This window comes from Gekko japonicus, unplaced genomic scaffold, assembly GCF_001447785.1.
Source record: "Gekko japonicus isolate JY-2015 unplaced genomic scaffold, Gekko_japonicus_V1.1 scaffold2664, whole genome shotgun sequence".
NCBI lineage: Eukaryota > Metazoa > Chordata > Lepidosauria > Squamata > Gekkonidae > Gekko > Gekko japonicus.
In genome coordinates this window covers 215,015-229,458 of record NW_015172625.1, presented here as the reverse complement: position 1 = coordinate 229,458, position 14,444 = coordinate 215,015, and the positions used below count along the sequence as shown (strand labels likewise).

Genomic DNA, 14,444 nt, shown 5'->3' with positions numbered 1-14,444 from the left:
TGCCTGCGGATTGCGGGATGGATGCTACCGCCTGGTCCTCAGTTGCGAAGACCGGACCTCTGAATCCGAGGGGTACATTTGGCTTGCCTGTAGCCCCCTTTCCCTTCTCGCCTTCGGACTCCAGGGTACTGAGCGGGGGCCAATGAGCTTTGATTTCACTTGACTGGCCTCGCCACCCCTCCTGTTCTCCACCCCCCCGCGCTGTGATACCTGGGGGTGGACAGGGATGCCCTTTCCCAAGCCAGCGACCCATGCCAAGGGATATACAGTGCCAAAGGAGGCATGGGGAGATGCCTTGCTTCTGAAATAACCCACTGACCCTCCCCCACACACCCAGGGGGGCAGGGGGCAAGCCCTCAATGTGATACGCATTCTCCCCCCCCGCGCCCCGCCCCATCCTGATGATGGAGCTCTCCGAGGTGCGCTGCCTGAGCGACAGCGACGAGTTGTACACCATCAACCAGACGCCCCCTAGTGGCGGGGCCCGTTCCCAGCGCCTGCTGTGGCAGACGGCCGTGCGCCACATCACGGAGCAGCGCTTCATCCAGGAGCACGTCAAGGGGCTGGGCTCGGAGGAGGCCTGCTGCCCCAACCACTCTCACCACCCTCGGCGCCAGTCGGCGGGCAAGGGCCTCAGCGGCCACAACAACGGGGGCACCAAGGTCTTCCCGGAGCGCGCCAGCAGCAGCGGGGACCTGGGCTTCCTGCACCTGGAGTGCGCTCCCAGCAACTCGGACTTCTTCCTCAACTGGGGCTACACCTACCGGGGGGTGATCTTCCCCACCCTGCGCAACTCCTTCAAGTCGCGGGACCTGGAGCGCCTCTACCAGCGCTACTTCCTGGGCCAGCGGCGCAAGTCGGAGGTGGTGGTGAATGTCCTGGACGTGCTGACCAAGCTGACCCTCCTCCTGCTCCACCTCACCTTGGCCTTGGCCCCCATGGACCCCGTCAAGGGCATCCTCCTGGGCTTCTTCACGGGCATCGAGGTGGTCATCTGTGCCTTAGTGGTGGTCAGGAAGGACACGACCTCTTACACCTATCTCCAGTACAGCGGCGTGGTCACCTGGGTGGCCATGGCCACCCAGATCCTGGCTGCCGGCCTGGGCTGCGGCCTCCTGGGGGACGGCATTGGCTACGTGCTCTTCACCCTCTTTGTCACCTACAGCATGCTGCCTCTGCCCCTCACCTGGGCCATCTTGGCCGGATTGGTCACCTCCCTCCTGCAGCTCGTCATGCAGATCGTCATCCCCCGGCTGGCTGTGATCTCCATCAACCAGGTATTTCCCGTTGGGTTCATTCCTCTTTCCGCCTTGGGCCCGCCTCGAGTTGATCGCTGGTTGGTGCGTCTTCCGTATTTGAGCTGGTCACTTGTTGGGTCCTTTTCCTTGGCGGTTTGCTGTGCATTGTTGTTCGGATGAAACAAACCGACCTCACGACAGAGAGGGTGTTCTGTTGGAGAGGGGTTGCGGCTCAGTGGAAGAGCCTCATGCTTTGGATGGAGAAGGTGCCGGGTTCCGTATCCAGCATTTCCGGTTAAGAGGACCAGGCAGGGGTGTAGCCACGGTGGGGCATCATGGGGCCACGCCCCCATCTCAACACCCATGCCCCATGGAGTCCTGCTCCCAGAATTAAAATAAATGTTACCTTTGTGCGCCACATCTCCAAGCAATCTCCGAGTTGGAGAGGCATGGGGGGAGGTCTTCCTGCTTCTGCAGCCGACTTTGGATGCAGAAGCAGGAAGGACATCCAGTGAGCCCTTGCCTCTCTGACAGTCAGAGTGGCAGGGGGTAGGTCTTTTCTCTCTCCCTGCCCCCTCTCTCCTGCTCCCTCACACCACCATATTTCCCAACACCTCACCACCCAATATTTTCTGGCTACACCCCTGGGACCAGGCAGTAGGTGATGTGAAAGACTTCAGCCTGATACCCGGGAGAGCCACTACCAGTCTGAGTAGACAACACCAAGTTTGTGGGAGGGGCTGTGGCACAGTGGTAGAGCATCCACTTGGCCTGCAGAAGGTCCCGGGTTCAATCCCCAGCACCTCCGGTTAAAAGGATCTGGCAGTAGGTGTTGTGAAAGACCTCTGCCTGAGACCCTGGAGAGCCACTGCCCGTGTGAGTAGACAATACTGACCTTGATGGACCAGTTGTCTGATTTAGTATAAGGCATCTTCATGTGTCTTCATGCAAGTTTCAACAATAGCCTTTCTTCAGGCAAGTGGTTGAGATATTTCATGAAACTGCTCCGTCTCTGAATCTCAAGAGCCACACCTTCTGAGGACAGATCTCCCTATCACTTATAAATGTATTGGCTTACATGCAAACCAGGGGCCACCCAGGGTTTGGTATAGTCAACTAGACAGGGTAGCAGCAGGGCCAAAGCAGCATCCAGCAGCTGAGACAAATAGAATTAAAATGTATAATGCTCAGATGGGAGACGGGGATGGAAACCAGAACAGAACGAAACACACCAGTGCTGTCCATCAAAGGCCTCGGTAGATATGAAAGGAGTTGGCATCAGAAGCAACTGGGTTGCCAGGAGGACAGTTGAGGGTGGTCTATGGGTGCCACCACACAGAAGACCCTCTCCGCAAGTAGCTGCCCACCTGCTTTTCCGAAGTGGAGGGGTTTGGTATAGTCAACTAGATAGTGTAGCAGCAGGGCCAAAGCAGCATCCAGCAGCTGAGACAAATAGAATTAAAATGTAAAATGCTCAGATGGGAGACGGGGATGGAAAACAGAACAGAACGAAACACATCAGTGCTGTTCATCAAATGCCTAGGTAGATATGAAAGGAGTTGGCATCAGAAGCAACTGGGTTGCCAGAAGGACAGTTGAGGATGGTCTATGGGTGCCACCACACAGAAGGCCCTCTCCGCAAGTAGCTGCCCACCTGCTGTTCCAAAGTGGACGCACACAGAGAAGGGCCTTGGCTGATGACCCAAGTTAGTAGGGAGGAGCTTATGTGAGCAGGCAGTCCTTTAAGTACCCTGGTGGTCCCAGACCACTTAGTGGTTTAAAGGGAACTGCTAGAACTTTGAGCTGTGCTCCAAAACCTGTCACTGGGAACAAGAGGGGCGGTGCTTTCTCATGAGCAGCCAACTGGTTCATAGAAATGGCAGCTCTCCCAGAAAGGTGATGGCAAGGATACAGATGGGGTCCCAGACAGTAGAGGTGAGAGGACCGATAAGTCACATTTTGGAGCTTCGGTCAAGTTTATCTCTCACATTTCTATATCGGTCTTCCTCCAAGGAGCTCAGGGTGAAAGTCATGGATGCACATTTCAGAAACAACTTGTCACTCTTTCAATGTAAGCTCTTATGTCTCTCCTGTCTCATGTCTCATGTTTCTAGGAGGCAACATCAGCAGAGGGCCCCAGCTGCATGTCCCAGTTGTTGGTCCTCCAGTGGAACTGGTTGGTCATTGTGAGGGACTAAAAGGACCATTGGTTTGATTGGGCAGTGCACCTAGTATGTTCTCAAGAACATGGTCCATCTAGCCCAGCATCCTGTCTCGCACTGTGGCCAACAGGTTACTCTGTTCACATTTCTATATCGGTCTTCCTCCAAGGTGCTCAGGGTGACAGACATGGATGCACATTTCAGAAACAACTTCTCGCTCTTTCCATGTAAGCTCTCACGTCTCAAATGTCTCCTGTCTCATGTTTCTAGGAGGCAACATCAGCAGAGGGCCCCAGCTGCATGTCCCAGTTGTTGGTCCTCCAGTGGAACTGGTTGGTCATTGTGAGGGACTATATGGACCATTGGTTTGATTGGGCAGTGCACCTAGTATGTTCTCAAGAACATGGTCCATCTAGCCCAGCATCCTGTCTCGCACAGCGGCCAACAGGTTACTCTGGAGTCAACAGGGTATAGAGGCCAAGGCCTTCCCCTGACGTTGCTTCCTAGCACTGGTCTTCCAAGGTTTACTGCCTTTGAACATGGAGTTTCCCTTTAGTCTCCATGGCTAGTAGCCACTGATGGACCTCTCCTCCATGAATCTGAGATTCAGCCACTGGTCTCTGACAGCCTAGTCCAGGGGTGGCCAGACTTGCCTAAAGTAAGAGCCACATAGGATAAATGTCAGACGTTCGAGAGTCGCAAGACACGGACAAATATCACACACATGTTTTTATTGGGAAATATGCAAATTTGCTTTTTATTAACATTGTTTTTATTGGGAAATATGCAATTTTGTTTTTTATTAACATTAAATGAGACTGCCAAAAATAAAACCAAAAGGGGTAAAAAACCAAATATTGCTAATGATATTTATTTGTCCAACGTTATTTATTTGTTTGCTAATAATATTTGTCAGAGAGAGAAATAGAGAGGGGGGGCAGATAGATGGGGAAGCAGCCCCATAGCCAGGCCCGTAGCTACAGTGGGGCATCTTGGGGCTAGGCCCCCCGACTTGCTGGCAAGGCCCCCCCCAACTTCCCATCCCGCCCAGGTTGTCATGGCCTTCTCCCCCAGATTAAATTGATTAGCCAGTGCCCCCTAAGAAATGTAAATGCCCCCTGACTTAAAAAATCCTGGCTACGGGCCTGCCCGTTGCTAGGGATATTTTGGGGATGGGGCCTGGGGGTGGGGGCACCAGCAAAGTTCATTAGTGAAACTCCTTAGAAGCCAGCCTTCCCCTAAAGGCAGCCCTGCATACACACCCACCCAGACTCCAAGGCAAGTGTGTGTGTGTGGGGGTAATGCCCGGCAGCCGCAGCCTCCCCTCTCCCCCGGAGCACTGCATACCTGCTCATTGTGAAACTAGGCAGGGAGAAGCGGGCAGCGGCATTCAGGAGGGGGACTGGAGGGGGGGAAGAGATCCAATGGTGGTGGGAGTGGGAAGAGGCAGCAGGACGCTCTCCCCAGCTCACTCACTCACTCAGTCAGGCTAGCCCAGCAAGCCTGCCTGCCCGCCCACCACCCCACGGAGCAAGACAGGCACCTCCTGCTGCCGGGACTGCGGCCACCTCTGTTGCCGCCACTGCCGTTCTTGGTGTTGCTGGCTGGGAGTGGAGCGAGGCCAGTGGGGAAGTGGCCAAGGTGCTCAGTCGTCTGGCAGCCAGGTCGGAGGCAGCATGGCACGGGCAACCCGTTGAGGTACTTTGAGGCCAGCCCAGGAGGGAGGGGCCCAGAAGAAACGCTAGGGGGCCGGTCCCCGTGGGCCCCATGTTGGCTACGGGCCTGTGGGGAAGGGAGGGGAAAGGAAGGAAGAGAAAGAGGAAAAGTGAAAGAAAAGAAAGGGGAAAGTAAATAAATAGATGGGGGGGAGGGAGAGAGGTGGAAAGAAAGCAACTTTAATTTTGTCCTCCAAGCCCCACACTCCCCAGCTGGGCTTGGATAAGTGATTTAAAGAGACAAATGCCTTCTCCGAGCCAGCCGGCTTGGAGGGGGGTGGAGCTTTGAGAATGCATTTAAAGTTAAAGTGGCTTTCTTTCTCTGCTTCCCCCACATACACGCACACACACATACCTCAAGCCTACCCAGGGAGGGGAACATTGTCAGGGGAAGGGAAGACTGATCGGGGAGGCATGCCTCCCCTTCGCTTCCCCAGCCGCCCTGCCGAGAGCCCCACCATGCGTGTGAAAGAGCCGCATGTGGCTCCCGAGCCGCAGTTTGGCCACCCCTGGCCTAGTCTGATGCTGCAACCACAACCCCACAGTAGCTCTCAGCCCAGGGAGGTAGGCTAGGTCAAGAGACAGTAACTGGCCCTGAGTCGCCCTGTGGACTCAATAGCTGGGCAAGGACGTGAACCCAGGGAGTCCTGCTTCAACTCGGTCACCCTCTTTGCTACACAACAGGGAATACGTCGGGAAGCCCACATTTCACAGTCTCAGACTTTGCTTGCCGCATCAGGTGTGATCTTCAATAGATCCAGAGTTAAAGATTTCACGTGGACACATGAAGCTGCCTGCTACTAAACCAGACCCTTGGTCCATCAAGGTCCGTGTTGTCTACTCAGACTGGCAGCAGCTCTCCAGGATCTCAGGTTGGGGGTCTTTCACATCCTCTGCTCCTGGATCCTTATATCTGGAGACACTGGGGAGTAAACCTGGGACCTTCGGCATGCCAAGCAGATGTTCTACCACTGAGCCACGGGCCCTTCCCAGTTTCAAACAGAAGCAGGATATAGAAGGGGAAGGAAGGCTCTTCTGATGTGCACGGGCACTTCCAGAATCATTCCCTTGGTGGGTGCAAGCGATAATGCCAGGAAATGCATACTTTTGGTCCTCCCTCAAAGCTGTTTTTGTCTTCTGAGTTTGTTGATGAAGCTTAATCACAGACGAGAACGGCTTTAATTGGGTACATTCTCTTGGATTTGTTTCCAGTCCGCCGCTCGTCTCTTGTCGAAATGCGTCCTCGGAACGCTGTTTTCTCCTCCAAGTGGGCACCGTATCAATTCCAAATGCTCACCTATTTCTTCACGATGTCTGTGGGCACCTTGCTCGGGAGCTCAACGATCGGCACAAGACCCCTTCCAATTCATTGTTCAGATTTTAGGCAGTTATAAAGGGGGGAGTGAAATGTAACGCTGCTCCCAAGGCTACCGGCAGAGTCAGCAGCTGAGTTAAAATTTCAACCTGAGCATCGGAAGGATGCCTGACAAGCTGCTTAGACTGGTTTCCCAACCTGCTTGTAGACGGCTTTGCTGAACTGATGGGTTGGTACCGATCGAATGGAGACTGTGGCTGGGTTCTGTTATGTTGCAATCTGAAACAGAGTTCAGTCCTTGGCTGAAGTCAAAGGGCTTAGACAGGTGCAACACGGCTCAGGCTCACAAAACTTCTGGTGTGATTTGAGGCCAGCAGCACCTGAGAGACCGACAAGATTTCCCAAGCTTTCGAGAATCGAAGCTCCCTTCTTCGGATATCTTGTTCTTCGGAAATCTTCTTCGTCTCTGTTGCCCCAGAAGGTCAGACCAGACCCAACAGGTTGAAATTAAATCAGAAGAGCTTTCGGCTAAACATTAGGAAGAACTTCCTGACCATTAGAGTGGTTCCTCAGTGTAACAGGCTTCCTCGGGAGGTGGTGGGCTTTCCTCCTTTGGAGGTCTTCAGACAGATGCTAAATGGCCATTGGACAGCAATGCGGATTCTGTGAACTTGGGCAGATAAGGGTCGCCTTAGAGCTTCGTTCTCGCAGCCCTTTCTTACACACCCAGGGAATTGCTGATCGCCACTTTGGGGCCAGGAAGCCATTTTTCTCCACGTCAGTTTGGCTGGGGATCCTGGAGGTTTTTTGTCATCTTCTGGGCATGGAACAGGGGTCACTGGAGTTTTTTGGGGGGAGGTATCTGTGAATTTCCTGCATTGTGCAGGGGGTTGGACTAGATGACCCTGGAGGTCCTTTCCAGACTACTAGCTCTAAAAACTATTGGGTTAATTTTTTAAAAAACATCATTTGCCTTGGAAGCACAGTATCCCCAATCCCCAATCCTCCACATTTCCCATTTATGGGAAAAACAAATTACAAAGATGACCTGACTCTAATGGTAAGAAGAGAAAGAAATTTTACTTTCAAAAATAAAAGCACATCTGACATGATACATTCACATAGGCACATTTAACTGATTGTGAACAGATTAACTTCAAAAAGGCTAACTTGCTACAGCTTCAGACCCATGTAAGAGAGAGGTGGGAGAAGAAGAAGAGATTGGATTTATACCCTGCCCTTCACTACCCAAAGGAGTCTCAAAGCGGTTTACAAACTCCTTTCCCTTCCCCTCCCCACAACAGACACCCTGTGAGGTAGATGAGGCTGAGAGAGCTCTGACAGAAACTGCTCTTTTTCAAGAACTGCTCTGACAGAACTATGGCTTGCCCAAGGTCATCCAGCAGGTGCAAGTGGAAGAGTGGGGAATCAAGCCTGGTTCTCCCAGATTAGAGTCCACGCACTTAACCACTACACCAAACTGGCCCATAAAAGATGAAAGAGTAGTCAAGCATAGGCCAAAGAGGCTCAGCATCTAACAGAGGAGAGGGCGGGGCCAACTGCTGAATGTTCCCAAGTGAGAGAGAATTCTCTTAACCCTTCCCCTCCCAGATCCTCTTGCATGCAGAAAAACATAGGAAGCCCCTTCAGGCCATGGACACTGAACAATATTGTCTTGAGGAGAGGACCTGATATACTCGGAGGGGAGGGTGAACTCGGGAACAAAGAGGTGTGCCTGACCCAGCTCCTTCTCCGCATAACTTTTCAGCCCCAGTGCAGTGAGAACCGGCAAGTGAAGTTTTTCCACAGCCTCGAGATCCTTCCCACTTTGTTTTGTTAATTGCTGCAGATGCAGAAAAGTGTTAAAGGCATAATTTTCACATGAAGCGTTGCCAGTCCCCATTCGTCAGGCAGGCAGCTTTGTGTGTTGCTGGCGCCCGGAATGGAAAGCTTGGGTTTGGAAGCACATTTTTTTGTGGGAAGAATTACCAGGCCATCGGCTGATACGCACTTGCAGCAGAATCATGGTTTATTTTAAAAAGGACACCCTACCCAAACCATAAATGAAACACACAACCCCTGCTGTTCCGCCAGCAGATGATCAGCCATTCTGGCCTGCCCTGGTTATGGCCCCTGCCCAGTGCCCTCCTGCCAGACAGTATTATTGGTATGGTATGAAGCAGGGGGTTTGATGATATTGCCTATTGTGCCATCAACTGTTTTATTGCTTTTAATGCTTTATTGTTTTATGTCGTAAACTACATGCTGCAGACTACATGACTGCATGTTGTAAGCCACCCTGAGCCCACTCGTGGGATAGGGCGGGGATAAACTGGAGAGAGCCAGTGTGGTGTAGCGGCTAAGTGCGCGGACTCTAATCTGGGAGGACCGGGTTTGATTTCCCACTGCTTCACTCGCAGCTGCTGGATGACCTTGGGCAAGCCACAGTTCTGGCACAGCTGTTCTTGAAAAAGAGCAGTTTCTGTCAGAACTCTCTCAGCCCTGCCTACCTCACAGGGTGTCTGTTGTGGGGAGGGGGAAGGGAAAGGAGTTTGTAAGCCACACTCAGACTCCCTTGGGGAGTGAAGGGCGAGATATAAATCCAATCTCCTCCTCCTCCTCCTCCTCTTCTTTAAATTGAAATAATAATAACTACTATTTATCATTATTTATTTATTTTATTAATTCTATTTATACCCCGCCCTCCCCGCGAATGGACTCAGGGTGGCCAATAAAACCGATAAAGCAATATACATCATTTCATAATAAGTTAAAACATAAAATCATGGGTGCTATTCAGTTCTACAGCTCGATGTTTACGATGGCGTATTAAGATGTCTCCGACAACTAGATTCCGGCCCATTGTCGTTCCGAGTTGCTCGATGCAACTTACGATGGCGTATCACTGAGGGCCGGGCTCATTGATGGTAATGGTGGGGGCGGCTCCTAATGGAAAGCCTGGTGGAAGAGCTCCGTCTTGCAGGCCCTGCGGAACTGCAAAAGATCTCGCAGTACTACTACTACGTCTAAAGCAAATATGTCGTTAACACGACAACCAATTAGAACCACATGGGCTAGGGTTGCCAAGAGAACCATATCCTGCTCTTGGCTGAAGCATTGCCTGGGATGGAGGTAAATAACATCACCTGGTCAACGGTATTCCTATTAGTGGTGGAAAGTGCCATCAAGTCCCAGCTGACTTCTAGGCGGCGTCCACACACACTCAATAACCCACTTTCAATCCACTTTCCAACTGGATTTTGTCAGTTCACACAGTGAAATCCAGTCGGAAAGCTCTTCCACCAAGCTTTCAATTAGGAGCCGCCACCATCACCAGTTACCATCACCAGTAACAACTGTAGAGCCTGGTTCCTGGTGAACTATCGACAGCCTGTGCGCACCGAGTAAGATCCTTGCTGGAAATGGAAATCATATGGTATACACTCACGCAGCAACGCCATCGCTATGATGCTGGAATAACATCGCCAGCACTTTGGTATTTGATATTGTGTTGTTTTAATTAGTTGTGTTTTTTTTAACAACATTTTTTATTTAGGATATAAACATACATGGTCAACACTTTACATTTTCTGTATTTTCCCCGTTACACCCTAACCCACCTCCCTCCCCCCCCCTTATTTTGGCTTCCCACAGTGCTTCAACCTCCTGCAAATTTGCTTATCCACTCTTTTCCGATTTTACTTATTCTCGTAGTTCACTAGGTAACTTTTTGCTTTATACCACTTATTTTCTTTAGCCACCTTATCCTTTAAAAAATTCTAAAAGAATATTCTATATTTAATAGTTGTTAAAACAAAATAGGATATCCTTTACTTCCCAATATTTTTCTAAATAATCTTTTAAGTCTCTCCAGTCACTATAAAAATCTTCTGCTTCCAGTTTTAATGAGTTGTTTTAATAGTTTTGAGCCTGCTTTGGTGGGGTAGGGCGGGATATAAATTAGAATATAAATAAATAAATAAGTTGAAAGTGGACTATTGAGGGTGTGTGACCACAGCATTAGTGACCCATTAGGGTGCCCAAGGCAAGAGATGAACAGAGGTGGTTTTTCCATTGCCTGCCTCTGCGTAGCAACCCTGGACTTCTTTGGTGGTCTCCCACCCATGTACTAACCAGGGCCGACCCTGCTTAGCAGCCCAGATCTGAGGAGATCAGGCTAGCCTGGGCCATCTAGGTCTGGGCAACATCCCATTAAGCTTCTATTAAAGGGACATGCCTTTTTTTTCCTCCAGGCAATTGACCACCCAACACGTGGCTAGTAATATACAACCACCTACAGTGGCTAGAAACATGCTTAAACAACAGAAACACACACACACACAAGCCTTTCTATTGAACTAGAGCTAACAGCTCCTGGTTGGGGAATACCTAGGCTGTGATCACACACGCCAGTAGATCCGACATAGGCGCAAAAGCCCAATGGATCTAAAGGGCGCGATCAGACAGCAACATCTGGGAAGCGTCCAACAGTCATTGGCAACCTGTGCTGCTCCGCCACTGAAGCAGAGTTAAGACACCAGGGAAAGGCTGTAATCACACTGGTGGCTTGGCGCGATATGGTGCCACCTCTAATTGAACCGGGTTAAAGTGTAGTGGGATATATCAGCCACACAGCACACCCTGATGTGGGTTACCCACAGAGACATCCCGTGGTAAAGCATCTACATTATTGTGGCACCTCAGCCACAGAGCAAACTGCAGAAGAAAATTCAAAAAACATGTGTGCGCATAGTGCGCATGCGCATGCATGTGCACATAGGCAATTCTTTTTAAAAACCACCTCCATAGGGGCAGAACAGATCTTCAGGTTCACACTGCCAAATCCATTCTGCGTGCGTCCCCCCATGTTCAGACATCCGGCCATGCACGACGAATGCGCGGGGAAAACAAAAACACCACTTCGGAGGTGGTGGCTTTTTAACCCGGCTCCAAGTCGTCCTCTGATGGGGTGAGTACACCCAGGGAACGCCTGACAGATGTGGCTGTGTGATCCTGCCCGTTTAATCCATTTGTAAAAAGGTGCCTAGATCAGGCCAAACTGCCAGTCTGAACACAACCAAAGTCCGGTAGTGAACAGGTTCTGACGTTCCCCTGTCTGATCGCTCAAGTGTGCGCTCAAGCCATCAGGATGGTCTGATCAGGCCATCCCAGCTTGGTGCTGTTCCCTACCACCACCTCTTCACAGTATGCGCATCATCGCATATCCCTAGGGAGCCATCAGTGCAGAGGGGAGGTGCGATCCCTCGTTTATGCACATGGGAAACAAACAGCAAAAAACCCCAACTCACCCACAGTTGCGTCTGACCATATTGTGACGGGCTGCACCTGCAGCTACAAAGGGAGGTGTGATCTTGCACCTGCAGGTCGCATTACTCCGGAGGGAATAGCCTTGCTTCCTTTCTGCTTCAACTGGGGTGTGTGACTTCAGCCCTAGATTTGGGAATGGCGCCTGGGGAGGACAGGGACCTCAGTGGGGTCAATTACCCAAGGGTTCTTCATACCCAAAGGGAAGGTGTTGTTTTCTGATACGAAATTAAAGCTTTTGTTGACCCAGACACTGCAGAGTTTTTACCCCCAAACAACTAGAGCCATGAACTCTATACTTCAGGCAATTACATCTATTGGGAAAAAAACACCCTATCTTCTGCTGTACCAGCAATACTGTACTCAAAAGCCTGTTAAAAACACCAGGCAGCGAGACAGTGTTTTCCACCCAACCAAAACTAAAGGGGGGGGGGGGAAGAGTGTTGTTTCTTGTCTGCCAGCATCAGCTAAAAACTTACAAAGGAGAGGCCTTGCCACATAATAGGCTTTTATTAAACCTTAATAAAATCTTAATATGAAAATCCATAAAACCAGAAAAATAAGTATATGAATAATCTAAATTAAAAAATCATATATTCCCATCGATGCTACACTGGCTATGAAGGTTCAAGGTCTCAGGAAGACGCCAGGGATTGAATCTGGGACCCTCTGCATGCAAAACAAAGGCTACCCCATTATGATAATGAAGAATCCTGAAAAGAGTCACCTGACACCAGCAAATAAAAGCCAGGACTATACTAATGCTAGCCATACAATAGTTTTAGAGCAGGGGTGTCGAACTCATTTGTTACGAGGGCTGGATCTGACATAAATGTTACTTTGTCAGGCCGGGCCATGCGTGCTATAAAATGTAATACAAGGTAAGTAAAGGTGTGTGTAATTGCATGCTTGGAAGTCATGGTGACTTCTGGTGATCCCTAGTGGGGCTCGGACATTTCAGAGAGGTGGCTTGATATTGACTGCCTCTGCCTCCCCGCCCTGGTATTCCTTGGAGGTCTCCCATCCAAGTATTTGCCAGGGTTGGCCCTGCTTAGCTACCGAGATCCAATGAGATTGGGCTTCCCTGGGCTATCCAGGTCAGGGCTGTAGACAACGTATTCCAAATGGGCAACATATGCACCCATCAGTTTTGGTACTTTATGGTACAGCTGAAGTCTCAGAATAGTCTTCAAGGGCAGCCCGATGTAGAGCATACTGCAGTAGTCCATGAAGATAGTTTCAGAGGGTAGTCATGTTGATTTGCAGTAGAGGGGTTAGATTCAAGTCCTGTGACACCTTAGAGACTAACAAGAGTTTCAGGGTATAGGCTTTCAAGAGTCAAAGTGCCCTTGTGTGCATGCACACAAAAGCTTATATGCAGAATTAAACTTTGGCCCCGTTCACACAGAAGGTTTTGGCCTGGGAGAAGGACAGATCGGGGGCGCAGCAAACGGGCGCGATCTCACCACAACATCTGGGAAGCGGCGCGCACCCGTCCCCGATCCATCCCTAAAGCCGGAAAACCCGCTACAAAAAAGAACCACCTACAGAGGAGGACTTACCTGGAACGCCACATCAAGCGTGGCCGTGGGATTGCCGGCGCGCCTGTCGTCCGGAGCAATCCAGGCTCCCGGCCGAACTGCACATGCACACACATGTGCAGTTCCTTCAGTGGCTTCCCTCCGGCATCTGATCGTGCCGGGGAGGCACTGCGTGGCAGCTCAGGGGATCTATGTGATCCCGCCGCCGCGTGTCTCTTTTGGTGTGGCTTTCAAAAGCCACACTTTGCCCGTACTCCCCCCCCCCCGTGTGGCAGGGGCCTTTGTTGGGAAGAAGAAGGAGTAGGAGAAGGAGGAGCAGGAGATTGGATTCATACCCCGTCCTTCACTACCTGAAGGCGTCTCAGAGTGGCTTACAATCCTTTCCCCTCCCCACCACAGATACTTTGTGGAGTAGGTGGGACTGAGAGAGCTCTCCTGAGAACTGCTCTTGAGAGAACAGCTCTAAAAGAGCTTATGACTGACCCAAGGTCACACCAGCGGCTGCATGTGATGCCACTGGACTCAAACTTTGTTCTAGAAGATGGAAGGTGGGCTTTCTCTCACATCCGCAGGGTATGGTTCTCGGATAGGTTTGTGATCGCCAAACTCTCTGTTTTTGTACCTGGATTGGGATTTCTTTCTTCACTTTCTTAGGCACATGCGTCTTGTCAAAGCTCCGTATGAGCCAGGGAATTTGCTGGTTTTTTTTTTTTTTTCCCCCCACTTCCAGAATGCAGCAGTTTAGAATCACCTCTCTGTGCTTTCGGAAATTGCTCTCTATTTATACCCTGTGCTATGATTCAATTCCACCGGTCTTCCTGAGCAGATTATCATGCGAGCATGAAGGGCAGGGATGAAAGGACAATGAACCTAGAATAAAGGGAAGCATCCGAATCGGGTTTCTTCCTCAGCATGAGGCCACTGGGTATGTGAGGCTGCCAACAGGCCTGGAGAAAAATGTCCTGCCCCTTTAGTAAAGGTGAGGAACTAGGCAGGTTGAAATAGGCAGCTGAAGCTTTTCAGGACATGGAGGATAATAACGTCACATGGGAAATAGCATCCCATCAAACCAGAGAGGGGGAGTTAATGCCCTCTCCTTCCCCATCTGCTTTGAGGCTCATGTAACCTCCTCACCCACCCATCCACCC

The 14,444-nt window shown here is 50.8% G+C and overlaps 1 protein-coding gene across 1 annotated transcript in view; it reads left to right on the top strand.

Moving 5' to 3' along the window:
* The first annotated feature begins 404 nt into the window (after positions 1 to 404).
* The window catches only part of ADCY8 (adenylate cyclase 8 (brain)), a 208,884-nt gene continuing 194,844 nt past the window's right edge, over positions 405 to 14,444 (top strand). Inside the window, 1 exon segment of the mRNA XM_015421680.1 lies at positions 405 to 1,277. Coding sequence (XP_015277166.1) covers positions 405 to 1,277 — 873 coding nt within the window.